The 17,909-nt window shown below is 36.5% G+C and overlaps 1 protein-coding gene and 1 pseudogene across 1 annotated transcript; one reads left to right on the top strand and one right to left on the bottom strand.

Moving 5' to 3' along the window:
* Positions 1–1,758: 1,758 nt before the first annotated feature.
* LOC131769186 (solute carrier family 15 member 4-like) lies at positions 1,759–8,890 on the top strand (annotated as a pseudogene).
* Positions 8,891–10,410: 1,520 nt separating this feature from the next.
* Positions 10,411–17,712, bottom strand: LOC131769188 (uncharacterized). The gene is made up of 3 exons (XM_059084945.2): positions 17,580–17,712; positions 17,400–17,484; positions 10,411–13,614 (listed from the first exon to the last, which is right to left on the bottom strand). The coding sequence occupies exons 2-3, from the start codon at positions 17,461–17,463 to the stop codon at positions 11,441–11,443; spliced, it is 2,238 nt and encodes a 745-aa protein (XP_058940928.2). The 5' UTR covers positions 17,464–17,484; positions 17,580–17,712; the 3' UTR covers positions 10,411–11,440.
* Positions 17,713–17,909: the final 197 nt, after the last annotated feature.

Genomic DNA, 17,909 nt, shown 5'->3' with positions numbered 1-17,909 from the left:
AAAGACGTCAAGGGATCTTTTAACAGCAGATTTTGTACAGAAAAATGACGTTTCACTCGTCTGATTGGAAATCAGTATTACCGAGGAGAAGTGCTAGAAGTCAGTTTTTCCAAGTTGTTATGGGCTGTAAGACTTGACTAGCATGTCAGTGTTCCTCAGACAGTTTTGATCTGTTGGCAAAGTTAGCTCCTTGGTACTTAGCTCTTGGAATCATTGAGACTAAACCCTTTACTACCTAACATCAACATGTAAGTTCTCCACACTGACCTTTATGGTACTTAGCTCTTGGAATCATTGAGACTAAACCCTTTACTACCTAACATCAACATGTAAGTTCTCCATACTGACCTTTATGGTACTTAGCTCTTGGAATCATTGAGACTAAACCCTTTACTACCTAACATCAACATGTAAGTTCTCCACACTGACCTTTATGGTACTTAGCTCTTGGAATCATTGAGACTAAACCCTTTACTACCTAACATCAACATGTAAGTTCTCCATACTGACCTTTATGGTACTTAGCTCCTGGAATCATTGAGACTAAACCCTTTACTACCTAACATCAACATGTAAGTTCTCCACACTGACCTCTATATATTTCCTAAGGTACTCACAAGTGGAATTTGTGTAACAATCAAAGCTTCTTTAGTTAGAATCCATTTTTTTTTTAGCCCTTTACACCCTAACATTAGTTTGCAAATTCTCCATACTGTTCTCTATAAATTTCCAAAGGTACCGACAAGGAGACTTTGTTTAACAATCATGAGCTCCTTTTACTTGATAATCATTGCCTTTATTCCGGTGAGCTGAATATGTGAATCAGAGGTGATATTGTAGGCAGAAGTTAGATGCTTGTCACTCTTAGGGGTTTAAAGGTTAATGTGTGATTCAGGGGTGATACTGGTAGGAGATATTAGATGCTCATCACTCTCTGGAGTTAAAGGGTTAACTGATAGCAATGACTGCAGCTTTCATGAAGGACGAAGCTCAAGCAACCTGTCATGCCAATTACTTAACAATGATTTGCTGTAAACTGGAAGAACTACTGAGTGAACTAAGTCTTTCAATCCATCCACTTCATGCAAAGGAAACCGCAATAAGCACCAGCTGAATGGGCCATATAGCTCGAGTACCCAGACCTACCTACCTATCTCTGATGGCTCAAACTTTCTGCAAATCCGTCTGAAAAATCAATACCACTGAAGGTCATTGAACAATTACTACCAGAGTGGTTTGTCGATTCTCTTTCTTGTAAATCTCAAGTCTCCTATCGATAGAAATAGGCAAAAAATTATTTTGACCAACTTATGAGCTAATACTTTCCGAACAAGTTACAAAATTACAACAGTAGGAACAAGAGTAAGAATTTCAGATGCAAAAAATTCTCCTTGGCAGCGCAAGGTCAACTCTAACATCATTTTGACGAGGCTTTTGCAAAATGTTACTATGACGAACTACTGTTAATTGCATGTGATTGGGATTGTTCAAGAATAATATTAAATCAGGAAAACATAAACGATTGGGTATGGCTGGTATTCAAAGAAATCCTGTCATCGTTTGTAAATAATGCCATGTTCAGTCGTGTGTTACACCAAGCCCAGATAAGAAAAGAATTGATCAGTACATTACAGGAACCCGTAATGGTTAAGAATGATGTAATGATTATTTACGCTTTGTCACGCAAGTTGTCATGACATAATTTCACAATTTCCGTCACGATCATGTGACTTAAAACGAAAGTCATAGTCACGAGATCAGTATACTGTGTTTTCCTTCTCGAGTCTCGTTCTTCTCAACATCCCCTTTGAATCCAATGAGTTTGAGAACGTTTCCTCCAGAAATGAGTTCTTCACCAGGAATAGACGAAAAAACTCCGCTGATGCGGTCGATTTCCACTTCGAGTGATGTTTTAAACAGAAGTATGGTTAGTCATCTCCAACATCCAACAGAAGCGCTGCAGAGACCACAACCAACCCAGATACAAACACAGTCTTCGTTCTTTCCTCTGGCGTGCGTGCTAACTACTGTTGTTCTCGAAAGGGTCACGTATTATGGAATCTTGGCGAACCTTCTTATTTTCCTAATGAACGATTCTGAATTTAGCCCATCTGCGTCTGTTGGCCTTGTGTTCGTTTTCACCGGTATGGCTTGGATGATGTCGACTGTAGGAGGTATTGTTGGAGATTCCTACAGCGGTCGTTATAACGCAGTATGGGGAAGTCTTCTTATATACATCGTTGGCGTCTGTGCAATTTTGGGATCGACTTATTTCAGTTGCGGGAGTAAGAATTGTCTTCTAGATTGTAAAATTTTAGTTGTGTTCGCTTTGATATTTGTTTCCATCGGAGAAGGTGTCTACAAAGCGAATGTAACAGCGTTTGGAGGCGATCAGCTAAGAGGCCAGGATGACAACAGATATCGGAAGTTTTTCAATTGGTTTTACTGGTGTATAAATCTTGGTTCTTTCATGGGCTTTTCTGTTATTGCATACGTCGAGCAGGTTTTTAACTTCGGAATTGGGTTCATCTGCTTGTTTGGTTGCATTGCTTTGGCTGCGGTAGTTTTTTGCATCTGTAGAACTCGTTATATTTCCTATCCACCGACTGGACACATTTTGATGAAGATGTGTAACATTATAAAGGAAGCAAAGCGCATTAAAAAAGAAGAATCTACAAGGTATGTTTACCTTTATCATCCAGGCTTCCCATAGGTGTATTGATCAATTATTCCACGAGCCCACGTTGGATATGATTTGATAGATAAGGGCCTCGTAGGCCGTAATCATCTGAAATCCAACCAGTGCGAGTTAAATAGTTGTTTTTATTAAAAACATCCAAAAATATAAATAAATGTTCTCAGCATAGTATAATGGTTCATAACCCATGATGGCTAAGCCAATGAAAACTCTTGAACTGTATTATCCAATGATCCAGTTTTTAATAATGAGATGAATAATGAGATGTAGTATGTACTGAAACAGTGGATGGCATTGAAGTTGCCCTCTGATTGGCTATTCAAACATTATATATATATATATATATATATGCATGTATGTATGTAGGAAGTCTGCAAGTCGATTTTCGCGTGGAACAGTGCTCAATACGTTGAAGCAGAGCAGAATAAATATTATGAGAGGAAAAAAGGACGCAACTACATTTCCCGACAAGCCTGTTTCGTGAATCGATTCACTCTTCAGGGGTTTAATGAAAGAATATTCATGTGACTATCGTGTTTATACTAGGAAAATTTACATAATACGCGGTAAACTTAAAAACTTTAAAGATCAGCTGTTGCGTAGCAACGCTTTGTTTCTGTGTCGGCATGAAGATACGATAAATTAATAAGTAATGAACTAGTATATAAGTAATGAACTAGTATATAAGTAATGAACTAGTATATACACAATAGTCACATGAATATTCTTTCATTAAACCCCTGAAGAGTGAAGCGATTCACGAAACAGGCTTGTCAGGAAATGTAGTTGCGTCCTTTTTTCCTCTATAAGTATTTATGTATGTATGTATATATATACATACAATCCCTGATGAGTGGGCAACCACGAAACAGGTCTGTAGGGATGAACTGGTAGTCTATTTGTCTTTTTCCTCCCACAATATATACATACATACATACATATATATATATATATGTGTATGAATATATATGTATGTGTGTGTATATATATATATATATATATATATATATATATATATATATACACTAAAACAACCACTCACCTCAGTGTTGCTGGCTAGCAATGGATTGCCACTTCACAGTTTGGTAAAGATCTACTAACACACATCTCTACTTTTATAAATAATTGTTAAATATTCAGGTACCGGCAACCCATGCTAGGCAAATTAACCACCAGTACCAATGACAGGACAGAGTGGAGTCCAATTTAATTTGCATTAATTCAAGTGAACAATTGATTCTGGATTCTTTTATGTTTATTGTTTATCATGAGTGTGATTATAGACAAAATCGGATTACACCTGTTCCTGTCATCAATCAATGAATTAATACTATTGGACACACTTCGTTAGACTATGACAAAATGTAAGAGATGAAATTGTATTAATTTATTAACAAAAACATAATAGTTAACTGTAAGAAATTGAACCCATCAAAGTCTGTTAATGAGGCCTACTGTGCAATTGCACTGGTATAACACTTGACCTCTCCTTGTTTGCTGACCTGATTTACAAGGATAACACATGCACTTCACCATTGGTACTCAAATCAGTCCGCTGATAACCTATCATGGTAGAAAGAGAATGTTGGAAAAGTTGATTCTCATATTATAGGTTAGGATAATGAGGTTTGACATATGAATACAGATTTGTAACTTAGTAAAAGCATGTTAGTACCTCTGCCATCATCCTGCTGCATTTAGGATCCACGATGGGGGGGGGGGAGGTTGGACAGGGGTTCAAACACCCTCCTTTATACTTGTGGGTTGTTTCTAATTTCCACTGCGGGAGGGTGGTTGGACAGGGTTCAGAATCCCCCTTTATTAGTCCTGTGGGTGTTTGGCCCAGCTGAATGTTCTTGCAAGGGCAGGATCTCATGTTACTAATCAACAGGAATTAATCATGATGTACTATTGTGAATATTGGCTTATTTAGGTGCCCAAGGCTGTGTTTCTGAATCCACGTTTGCCTGCATCCCCCCTCTATCAAAAAAAATTTTGGAATAGCCCTTGTTTTTTTGGTTTATAATGACCATCCTGATAGAAAGATAGCTACTTTAAATGGTTGAAAATGTTTCTGCTTAGTCAAAAAACACTACATTTGGATGATGTGGCTGGATGAAAGACTCTCTTTATTACATTTCCTTTTAGGGCACGGAATAGTGAAAGCGCACATTATTATCCTGATATGGAGGAGTACATGCCAAGGAAAAGCTGGCTGGATCGTGCCATGATGAAATATGGTGGAAGCTTTTTGGATACTGATGTAGAGAAGTTAAGACAATTTTAAAGATCATGTTTATTTTTGCCATACTCATTCCATATTGGGTGATTTTTTCCAGGTTCTGATTCTAAATTGTTTAAATGATGCTTATCATTTATATTTGTGTGATATTTTGTCTCAAGTGGATAAAAGTCACTGATTAGCTAGTCCATGGTCCAAATTAAAAAAATAATAATTTTAAGTTACCTTATTTGAATTCACTCTGCTTATACATTTCAAATTAGATGGGGTCAGTACAAGAAAGTGCTATGTGACTTTTGCTGCAATATCATCTCCTTCTGTTTCACAAGAGAATACAAGACCACATCAAAAGGAGAATTCTGCAGTTGATCAGTGAGAGCTTATTCCATTTGCCCCTTCACAAAAACTTGAGCTCATAAAGCATATTTGAAGAACTGATTGTTAATTCTCCCCTCCAGGTTCTAAACATCACAATATTGAATAAGTCATGAGAATTTTTGTGTTTTACGAAGGAAATGCTGTTTACCCAATGAGTCTCTTTTCTGTGCTGTGTAGAGATGATAAAAGACAATGAAAAATTAAAAATTTAGTCCTTGAACTCAGATCAAGTTACCATTACCTAGTGAAATATTTAACTGCTTACCTTTTTAGATGATTCAACATTCTTGCTCCAATGATTGCACATGAAAATTGCTTTACAAGAGGATAAAGACAGTCGCTCAGACCTTGCAGTGATTCCTCCAGCTTCACTTTCACTGGCAGATGTCCTCTTCGTTTTGATCTTAATTCCTCTTATGGATAAAATTATTTATCCATGGCTTGATAGAAAGGGATGGGAGCTAAGCGTTTTTAACAGAATTTCAATTGGTAAGTATGATGATTTGTGCTAGATGTACAATGAAATTTTGAACTCACAACTGTTTTCTGCAGAAATGTACTACCTTGCTCATGTTAAATTTGCAATCTATTTGGTTTGAATAAATTTTCAGCAAATGTTTGAACTAAGTTTTAACAGAACCAAGAAATCTTGACCCTTTAATTCCTAAAATACTGATTGTAAATTCTCTCCACTAACCACAAATTAGTTGTGCAATTAGGGGTTAGATCGAGATAACAATTTCTTACCTGATAAGTTTGAGTATTCTTGTTACCTGTTTGCTGGGTAATGTATAAATGTTGTAGTGAGAAGTTACATGTTTATCACATGTGAGAGGTTAAAGGTTTTAAGTACTTTTGGTTAGGAATGTGATTATTGCAGGTCCCCTCCCTTCACAGCATTCTCCGCCTTATTTCTTCCTGATACACACTTTTTAATTATGATAGTATCTCTAAGAATTTGTGTTCAATCAAATCAACCCTTTAACCCTAAGAGTGACTGGCTTCTAATTTCTCCTTACCATATCACCTCTGAATCAAACATTAGGTCAGGAGAATAAAGGAGTGATCACCAACTATAGAAGCTCTTGATTGTTGTACAAATTCTCCTTGTTAGCCCCATAGGAAATATATAGAAAACAGTTTGGAGAATATACATCCTGATGTTTGGGTGTAAAGGGTTAAATCTTTCAGTTGATATTTTTCTTTCTTCTTACAACCTTTCTGCATGACATATATATTGACAATATAAATCAGTCCTGATAGTGAAAGGGTAACAAAGATAGTTTGGTCATTTGCAACAAAGTCAGTGTCTGAGCAACTGCACACCTATAGAAGACTTAACATAACATTAACCTGAACTTGTCATCAGTTGACTGGGGAGGGGTAGTTGAGATACTGACATTTAGAAATTTCAGGAGGGGTAGTTGAGCAGTTTCTCAGATACTGACATTTAATAATCTCTTGAAATTTCACCTTGGTTAAATGTTACTGCATGCTATACCTTCTAAGGAATTTCCAGAAAGAAGAGGAATGTTCAAACAAGAAACATATTTTGACAGCTACATGTACAGAGAACTGGATGGAAGTGTTTTATAAAAGAAGGGGCATGGAAAAAGCCCATTGTCAGTGGCTTCTGGCAGATATGGTAAATTCTCCCCTCAAAGTGTCTTATTTTATCTTGTGACACTCAAGGAGAATTATGTTTTCCATCAAAATTCACTAAGGGCCTCCTTCATTTGTTCATTTATGGACTCACTGATAAAAAATCTAATTTTACCATTTAAGGGATGTTCTTTGCGGTTGCATCAATGATAGTGGCTGGTGGAGTTGAGACTGCCAGGTTGAAAGTACAGGATTCACATCACTGTGAGAATCAGACAATTGATCGTAGAAACTACAACTGCTTGTTTGGAAATCTACTACCAAATTCCTCAGTATGCCCTGATTGGTATCAGTGAAGTGTTTGCAAGTGTGGGAGGTAAGTAACACAGTCAGAGATGGTGCAGAGCATTCTGAAACTTGGGCAGCGGGGGAGGTGGTGCCATTATTAATGAGGCCAATTTTGAACCTCTTCTCAAGTTTCCTAAAATATCCTTTGTGAAGTTTGTTGGTGCAAGTAACTCTCTTTGCAATCTTAATCCTTTACACCAGCCTTTACCATCAGCAGATAGCTTTTCAAATTTGCAATCATTTCTATAATTCTGATAAGCCTAATGTTTGATTCAGTATTTCAGTGAGAAATTAGATGCAAGTAACCCTATGAAGGTTAAGGATTAATGGTGTCCAGTAGGTCTACAGCACAACCCACTATCTTGAAATCCACTATGGCAAACCTTGTGACTTACCAGAACTTTAAGCTTTTCCCTTCAGTTGAATGACATTTCTCATGCATTTATTGTGACTTTCATGTCACTTGACTTCAATGGAATCTGAGCTGTTTTTCATTTTCATTACCCTTTATCTCCCACGATCAGATTTTCAATTCTCCCTTCCAGCTGCCAGACATTTCCTTTAAATAAGTTACAAGAATTTGGTGTGAGATCAAGATAACAACTTCTACCTGATAAGTTTGAATATTCTCATTACCTGTTTGCTGGATAATGTATGGATATCATGGGAAGAAGTTATTTGTTAATCACTTCTTTACAATCTTGTGAAGGTTCTTGATATTAACAATCACCAATGTTTCAATTTCAGCCTTGGAGTTTGCCTATAAAGAAGCCCCAAAGTCTGCTCAAAGTTTTGTCATGGGAATGTTCTTTTTTCACAGTCACTTGGTAGTTTACTTGGAGGAGGTTTATATGAACTATGTTCACTGGGAAATGATTCATGGACTCCAAGTTTTACTCAAAACTCTAAAAAAGCCCTACAGGGCCATTTAAACTACTATTTCTTCTTGCTGGCTGGATTGCAACTTGTCACTTTGATTGTCTTCCTTACTGTTACCGTTAAATACAAACTCATTCAGTTCAACCAGAAAAGGACTATACCTGTGATACGAACAGCCAAAGCTGAACGGCAGAGCTATCTAAGCACATGACACAGGTGTTCTCGATTATTTGCTTATAAACAGGGAAACATTTAATAAAGAGAGATAAGAATTCAAGTTGTTCAAGATAGTTAACACTGTTTATTTTCAGTGGCAAGTTAACTTCATCCTCTGATTCTCAGCAGGGTCATGAAGAGTCAGGGGGGTGTACTCCCTCAAAAGGGTGATCCTTTAAAATTTGGAAGGGAACAAAGGAAAACCTACAGAGTGTTGATTTTTGAGAAAATACAATACTTAAGAGCTCCTCTAAGATGTACAAGTTCTTAAATAATAAATCTTTTTACCTGGAAACTTTAGAGCTGTATCAATCCTCAGTTGTTAGGTAAAAAACATAACTGCCACTCCTGCCATCTAAAAAAAAATCTTGAAGCATGGAAATTGGCCAAGAAAGGCCTGTTTCTACCTCATTTAATAGGTTTATGTTTTTTTTTTTAATTTTTTTCACTCACATCAAACAAGTTTCTTAAACAGCAGTTAGGAATTTAGAAGTTAACAACATTGTATTCACAGTTTTAAGACAGGTAACAGGTACCTCTTTGTTCCCCTTCTCCCCCCCCCCCCCTGCACTTGCAAATTTAACTATGGAAATATTAGACATGGTTTATTAATCTATTAGAAGTATATGCATATGGTTTATATTGCAACAAAAATAACAAAGATGCAAATGAAGCTTTCATTTAGACAAAATGGTGGTCACAATTATATTTAGGACAGATAACACATTTCAGGTTAAGGGCACAGGCAGAGGACAGATATACTCTGGGAAACACATCTTTGATATCTCCTTTATCTCACCCTTTACACTTAAGCATCAGTATCCACATTATCCATACTCTTTGCTATACATTTCTTTTAGTACTGACAAGGAGAATTTGTTTACTGATCTTAGCTTTCTGGGTTGGTGATCATTTTCTTTATTCCCATGATTTGAATGAATGGTTCAATAGCATTATTGTAAGGAGAATTCACATGCTGGTCACCCTTAGGATTTTAAGGGTTCAAAGAATGTTACAATAATGGGAAATGGGAATTTAACAGTGGACACTCTTCAAGGCGGCTCTTCTTTTCCACTGTTTCCCGCTAGAATTGGAATTTTGAATGTTGGTTTTTAAGGATGGAGGAAAACCAAATGATCTGGAGAAAAACCCTTAGAGGATGAAAACCTGCAACAAACTCAAACACAAAATATGAACCACAATAGTGAGAGGTGAGTGCTCTCACCGCTTGCCATTCCTAACCCCCATAATTATGGTATTGACATAGTTTTGCATTTCTTGAGAGTGGTCTATATTTTCAAATTTTATTTTAAAATGAGCTTAAAATTTGTCTACAGTGGTAACCATCATGAGTTTTCCATAGCAACGTGGCCAATATGAGACATGAGAAAGTATCACTCCTCTTTTGTCCATCTCTTAGTGATCTGTTCGAACAATCAACAGAGGGAGCTGTGTTTGAGCACCTAGAGTACTGAGGTGCCTTCAAAGTGAGGACATACAGGATCAAGTTTTAAACATTTTAGAGACAATTTCATAATGATTAGGTTACTCTGACTCTAGATCTGATTTTAACCCTTACAACTGAGACACTTATTTACATATATGATTTCTGTCAAGTAGCATTACAGTGTGTTTAATCTTTTTGCTGGCGTCTTCCTGATATTTTATCCTGCTGGCACATGTAAGAGAAATGCTACAAAAATAAAAGGTTTTATCTGTGTAAAAACACAGCCTAAGGATCACCATAGCTTTTGACACTTGAGGCCAATAAATTCCACTAAGATAGCTACTAAGGAAAAGCTTATAGTAGGACTATAAAGTGGAGTCCAATTTGGAATGGTGATAGGACTGACTGGAGTCCAATTCAGTCTGTAATCATACCAGTGATAGCCATTTGGTGGCAAGTGGTGACAAGTTTGTTGCATCACTGAGTGAAAAAATTGTTGACTTCATTTAGTTTCATGTGAGGCAACATTGACTACACTTAAGGCAGGGTCATACAGTTTGGGGGCAAGATGACTACAATAAAATGACTCACAACCACAAGTGCAAGGGGCCATACTGGCTACATTTACTAGAAATAATAATCCAAGAGAAGATAACAATCCAAGAAAACAAAAAAAAGTTAATGAAGAGAAGTAAAGGTGATTGTAGCTGATTGCAGAAAAAAATAAAACCAAATTAGACTAAATCTTCCCTAATCCATACCGGATGAAAAAATGGCTTGTTATTGCCGTGGTTTACTAAATTTGGCTGGTACAAACAAGTAAAACAACAGCTGGCTTGTAATGGAATGCTGCTGCCACCAAGAATGGCAGAATAGTGTGGAAGACAATCACTAGAGATGGTCTTGGAGTTCTGAATAAACATTTAGTATTTAAAAAAAGTTTCACAACAATTACTAAAACTTTACTGATAATACATTTTAAACATTCCTTTGGTTTACAAATAAAAAAAAATTAAATATTACCTTGAGATCTGACAGGTGATGTCAAGAAAGGAAGAGGTGGGTGATGGAGGTGAAGCTCATGGCTCTCTACCCCACCCCTCCCCCCTGTTGATCATTCTCAGACCAAAACCTTACATGGAGATATAATGTAATGGATATTATACAATACTCTAAGACCAATCAGAAGCTTCTTTGCAAGAGGGTAATAAATTTAACTATTCTTGGCCTTAATTGGGGAAACAATTTCCAAACAAAGAATTGGCCATTGAGTAAAGTAGTGACAAGTTTTTAAATTATTTTCTTTCTTGCTTGTCAATAAAGTCATATTGTTGGATCCACAGAGAACTTTTTGTGCAAATGAAACTCACCTCATTCATTCTAAGATAATGAACTAAAGGCCCATGCACTGAGTAAAAATCTTGCCACATTGAAGTTAAAAAAAACATTTAGGACCAATTTGACCTTCAAAAGAGTATACATCTGTTGGATAAAAAGGTCTGGCAGCTTTCCTTAATTGTACCAACAAGGTCAAGTACGTTATAATTAAATAATTAAATTTATATTTCAACAATCTCATTAAATATAGCAATGATTCCAGCAGTGACAGTCCGGCTGGGGCCAGCCAGGGTCAGACCTGTGCTTCCTTCAATCCTGCATAATCTAACAAAACAACAACTGTTTCATGGGATTGTTCTGATGGCAGGCAACCACTTTGTGTAACACAAGGTGGCTGTCCTCTGCAACTTGCATCAGATATACTACAGTAACTTATGGCTCTACCTTGCGACTCTAAAATTCTGTCATTGTCCTTCGTACTGTGAATATCAAGCTCTCTCTTGGAGCTTTGAGTGTCACACTTCAAGGACCTTCTCTCTGATTCTGATGAAGAGTCTTTCCTTTCTCTGTCTCTTTCTACACTTGATAATGTCTTGAATGTTTTTGATTTTGCTGAATAACCCACACAATACGCATTTTCTGAGCGAATCCTAGGGTTTGTTCTATTTTCTGAGGTGTTTTGAGCACTAGGACAGCTTTGAGATAAACAAGTTCTTACTTTGAGTCTGTCATTAGCTTTCTGTGATGCTGAAAGAGAAACACACTGCAAACTTTTACAAATCTTGCCAAGGCCTGTTTTAGTTTCCACTGCAACAGGAAGATGAGAACTCTCTTTCTTTTCAGAAATCCGAGAAGAACCATTTCCACCATGGCTTGTACCATCTTCATGACTCATCCCAGTTGGAAGCACAGTTTTTGCAGCACCATTCTTTTGAAATCTTCCATTCGCTCTGACAGCCATTAATACACAGTTAACTGTAAACGCCAAAACAGAAAAACAAAGAAATCCTAGCAGTGCAAAAAGTACAATTTCCAAAGAAGAGAAGTCATCTGTATGGACCTTAGCGACAGAAACATCATTAACGGTATTCGCACTAAGAGTGCTAATTGTGGCATTTGTTGGTATTCCTGTGCTATTCGAGACTGGAGCCTGCGTCACTTTTGCAGTAAAACGCTCAGGTATTATGCTGCCAGGATCATCAGTAGGGCCTTTTCTCCAAGTATAATAACATGTGTGCTTCCTTGATATAAGCCTCAAAGAGACATAGAACATTTCAGCTTCTTGGGGACTCTTCTTGATTTGATGTGACATGTAAAGCACGATGAAACACCTTGCTGCTTTACTCAGTTCCTTGTAATATCCAGACAAGTGACCTGGAAACAAACGCTTTGCTTTGCTAACTTGATTCAGTGTCCAAGTGTTGGTTTTTGATGAGGTTTTGGTTATGTTAGACTTCTGTCCACTTAAACCAATGTTAATGATGGTTGCATTGAAAATTTCCTGTAGCTCATCCTCAGTCTTTGTTTTTAAAGCCTGTACAATCTTGTAAGTTGACCGTATCTCACGCAATCGCTCGGATTGCTTCCTCTTCACTTTTAATAAAACCAGTACTGAAAAAGCTACATCATGACCATCTTTTCCTACAATGGAAAGCTGAGCACTGTTTATCTCTTCTGTCTTCTCTGCTAAATATTTAGCAGTGCTTGGAGAACCGAGCATTTTTCCTCGTCGAGTCTCCCAGTCATACCCTAGGAATGCCTTGTAGATATCAGGACCTGTCTTTGAGAAATGCTTTAGCCAGGACTCCCTCTCAATGCCTGCCATATTCACTGTGATATTGACTGGAGGAATTGATGGTATTAAGTGATCCATTTCTATATTGGCACAAGTGTTCCCCAGTGTAACAGATGGAAAGATGTCCTCTAGAGCTTTTTGAACTTGACTGACAGAGATGGAAGATGCAAGATGTCGTCTACGCTGCTTGTTGTATGCCAATGCAATGGTGTTAATAACATGGCATTTAAAAGCAGCCGGAAGTGATGCAAAGAAATCCAAAAGCTTGTGGCTGAAGACATCACCAATGAAAGTTTTATGAGCAAAGCTACATTCCTTCAGTTTCATTTTTCCCTTGAGAAGACAGCTGACATTTACAGGATGCTTCATCTCTGTCAGGTTGGAAAGAGGTTTAATGAGAGATGGCATACTACAGTGTGTTTTTTTCTGCACAGCCGAAAGTATTTTACATTGGTAAGTCTCAGAAAGCCTTGAGAACAACACAACCATTTCTTTCCTGAATCTTGTGTTGACCACTTCATTCAACTCATCAGCTGATGACATATGGTATTTGGGACTTCCTTTGGAGTTGGGCTTTTGCAAAAGCCCTTTTAAAAAGTCATCAGCTTCTTTGTTATTGGGACCAGGCATGGTTTCTGAGGCAACATCATTGTCTACGTTCTGTGAGGCCCCTGAAAGTCAATGACAAGTACAGAATATGTTCATATTTGTTCATTCAAGTATTTTGTTTATAAAGCCAGCAAATAAAAGCCAGTCAACAAACAAATATCCCATAAACTTCTGGTTTTGATGAGCAAACATTTGGCTAGATCAAACACTCTTACCATGGTGATCACAATACAAAAAATATGTCAATTAAAATGTGTTTATTGGTCATTGTGGTGTAAGATAGGAGATGAACTTTATTTGTTTGTCTCACAATGGAGTCACTTTGGATGTTGATTGCAACATTTAGACTGCAATACTGCAAGTCTTCATCAGGTAAAGAGGTTGATTATTTGCGTGTCGCTATTTGTGAGGATCAAAATGCACCAATAGCAGTGAACCAACATGCTACAAATGGCTGCACATAAACAATCGCCCTTATTGCTTGATGAAGACTAGCAGAATTGCTGTCTAAATGTCAAATAAAGTTCATCTCCTAAAAAATATCTTTTAAGATTGGATAGATCCAACAAGGAAGGGTCTGGTATTCAGTCCACTTTCCAATTACAGTTACAATTCAAACATTGAGTTGAACAATGCCTTGCCCCCTAAAAACAACTCAGTGGCTAGGAGAATTGCGAAAGACAAAAATTACTTGCAGGCTTGAACATACCTACCAACTTATCGTAAGTCAGACAAGTCTGATTTTCCTATCAATGCTGCCTTGATTTCCCCCCTAAAAATTCTGATGAGTTGCGATCATTCTGAAAATGCAATTTGCCACATTGGCAAAGTTACAAATTTCAAAGGATGCCGAATGCAATGTATCCTTGCCAGATGTTGAATCATGGAGGCATCTTGTTCAAATGACACATGACTATTTAAGCTGTTACCCTAAGAAAGTAGGGATTTCCTGACAACAAGACAAAAGAGCTTCACAAATTTGTTTTTCATTTTTCCAAACATGGCAAAACTCACGGAAATCATTACAAACACTGTATGCTTGGAAGCCGGAAATTACAACTTAAAAGACAGATCTCTTTAATTTGAAGGTATGCAAGCCATTTTTTTTTCTTTCTTACATTCCTTAGTTGTTGCTAACCTAAAAGTTATGGATGCAGCAAATGCTTTTTTTTTGTTATTCTGGCTTCTACAATGGCCAAATGGGCACCATTCTTTCTATCCCTACAAATTACGACACTCAAAATTTAAGAAACACAAGTATTCATATGGATAAATTACAGTTGTCAATTTCATGAATAATATAACTGAATTTCGATCACATGAATAGAGCACTTCAATATACATTGAGTGATGTGCATTGCATGCCGTGAAATGAAGCCCTGACAAGATGTTTGACACCTGAAAAATTAGCAATGACAGCAAATTTTCAACATCCTGAAGATGGTAATTAACTATTGAAAGGTATTTAATGCCTGTATGTTGCAAATCTGATGAATTTTTCCTTAAAAAATTCCTTGGCAAAGAGAGAGAGGAAAATGCATGACTTTGAGTCAGCAATGCTGGTACCTGAATCGAAGCCCTGGCACCATTCACTTGACTGACTGCACTCTTTTTTCAGATTATGGTTTTTTTAACATCAAATAATCCCCAGTTGTCTCCAGGTCATGCATGAAAAAGTATCTTATTTGCATGTCCTTGACACCTGTGATCCACAGGCATGTGCCGCACTCACTTACATTGCGTGTGGTTTGGTAAGTACCGCCTCGATGATACAGAATCAATGATTGATTGACTGATTCACTTATAATAGTACTGACTTTTACAAAGTGTTCACCAACTGCATGTCCACACAGATTAAAAGCCTGGTAAATTTCCAAAAAAAAGTTCAGTCTCTGCAAGTCTGATACCATATATGGCCATGGTATACTTTTGACATTCAATCTAACTTTAACAGATTGACATAAAATCATAAAAATAATGATGTGTGAGAAGACTTCGTTATGAAACACATTGAAATGTTCTGGTAAACCCTAAATTAAACCAAAGGATACCAATTTAGACATGGCTTGTTCTTTTTTTTGACCTCTACTTGTCCTAAGAGCCTTAAAATTTACTCTGTAATTGAATTATGCAACCAGACCAGTCTGTCTGTATTTATCCTTCCTTAGTATCCTAAAAATCAATGTTCTCCTAGTACTTTTTTGGTAGCCCACCATAAAAAACACAAGCCGACAAAGGCTAAAAATTATTTTGATCAAGTCCAGGTATCAGTCTGCAGCTTTGTGTGATTAAAATAGCTCTTGTTAACTTCTAAAAATACAAAAGAAATATTTTAAAAATAGATTTTGTAGTAAATAGGTTTTTAGATTAGATAAGCACATTTTTATATTGTAAGCAATTATTTTGAAATATTTTAGTTAATTATGTATTTTAATATTTGATCAAGTTTTATCAAATAAGTAAAGATTCATTACTATTCTACATATAATTATTATCATTTAAGAAATGGAAGCTGGAAAGATATGTTTGACAATTTTGCTTCCGGAAAACAATGATACAATGTTACCTTTTTGTTGAGAATACCTTGATTGAGACTTAAATCTATAACTTGCAATCTGAAAATAAGACATGTTCATAGAGGAGTAACAAACACAATACTGAGGAAAATATATCAAAACAATCCTCTGACATAGTGTGCTATACAACATCTGGTTTGGGCTCTTCCATTCACACCCACTTACAATCCATTTCCAGGCCCTTATCTTGATAATTTGTCAATTTTTCACACGGGTGAAATGGGGGACTTCTAAATCATCTAGTCTTCCTGTTTTAATTTAGTCCACAGGCTAAACCTGTACCTTTTATTAACATAAAATTCAAGTCTTGGTGAAATAATAGAAGAGTCATATCAAATTCTTAAATACGTTACTCAACCATTTGATGAAATTTGGCCCATGGAGTGTATTATGATTGGATACTTCTTGTTAATTCCCAAACAGCTGGAAAACACCTGTCACTACACACTGGCTTTGAAAGGACTATAATTACAAGGAAATATCCTAACATATCTGTTCAAAAACTTTCTTTGCCGATAGTTGTCGTACTTTTGTTCTCCTTAAAACAAAAGTACTTACTTTTTGAGGGTAAAGTAACTTTTTTGTCAAATAACAGCATATTATCCTGAGAGATTGAGTTAGTATTTAGAAACTTTCCTTTATTTCAAACAAGGAATAGAAAATGATATGTTAATTTAACAAAGCTTTTGGATTACCCCAACCGCGTTAGCACCTCAAAGGAAATTTGGAACAAGTAAAGCTGAACAGCACGTTTAGCGAATAATAACCACAAACCCTAATGAAATTACAATAATCAGTTAAAAAGGTTAAATAGTTTTAGTTATATATTGGTTTGTTGAGGGAGCGCAAAGTTGTTATGATAAAAACACATTTCTATTGAATATGAAACGAAACATTTTTTATATACGTGCTGGATGTAATAAGTAACAGCGGCGATCACAGTAAATTTTATCTGCGGCTAAAACTTGAACGCGTGCCAGGAGCCAAGCGCCAGAGAATTCTTTTAAAACAATCGGCTTCAAATTGTATCACCTTATCTCACGAGCCCTTATGAAACGAATTTTATCACAGAACGAGGATTAAATGAAGGAACTATGAACACGAACTGTATAATCTGAAAGCGACACGCGACAATATTAAACAGATTTCTGCAAAATTCCTTTAGAACATTACAAATTAGCCAAAACCCTATTTACTCCGAATGTGTGTTCCTGTATTCAAACAACATATCGTAGCAAAAGTTACTAGATTACAAATAAAGAGAGCCTTACCTAATCTCGTGAGAAATAACATTACAACGATGCTGGGAAGATAGGAATGCCTTGAGTCTTGCATAGCGTCTTTTATCGGTATTACCTAAGGAAATCAAAGAAATATCTCTGTTAATCTCTGTACTTACATTTTACCCAAATCCTCCAATATTTAAACAAACGTTAAACTCATTAATAAACCTCGTTTCCTTTCCTTTTTACGCCATGGATGGTAAATTCCGCAAAGAACACGACCAAGCGAAGCCGAAGGATATTTTCCTTCGTTACAAGGTAGCGTGATGTGTGTCATTTAAATCGAATTTCGTACATCATCAAAGTAAAGTAAGACTAAGATTTTTATAAAGCTTAAGTTTCTTGAAACCGAAACCTCGCTAACCTCTTAACCTACCGAGTCCAATTTTGCTCAGCCAAAATCGATAATTTCAAGTTGCGTGATGGATTTTTTTTGTTTATTTGTAAGATAAAAACATGTGTTAATTGAACTCGTTGAAGCCAAGTTCTGTTCATTAC

This window comes from Pocillopora verrucosa, chromosome 2 (genome assembly GCF_036669915.1).
Source record: "Pocillopora verrucosa isolate sample1 chromosome 2, ASM3666991v2, whole genome shotgun sequence".
Taxonomy (NCBI): domain Eukaryota; kingdom Metazoa; phylum Cnidaria; class Anthozoa; order Scleractinia; family Pocilloporidae; genus Pocillopora; species Pocillopora verrucosa.
This window is presented reverse-complemented; position numbering and strand designations above follow the sequence as displayed.

What these genes read in the sequence shown, in the direction of transcription:
- LOC131769188 (XM_059084945.2), bottom strand. Translation starts at nt 17,463, where the DNA reads ATGCAAGACTCAAGGCATTCCTATCTTCCCAGCATCGTTGTAATGTTA. An exon ending in GTTATTTCTCACGAGATTAG is followed by an intron (nt 13,615 to 17,399) that starts GTAAGGCTCTCT and finishes ATTGACTTTCAG; the next exon opens with GGGCCTCACAGAACGTAGAC.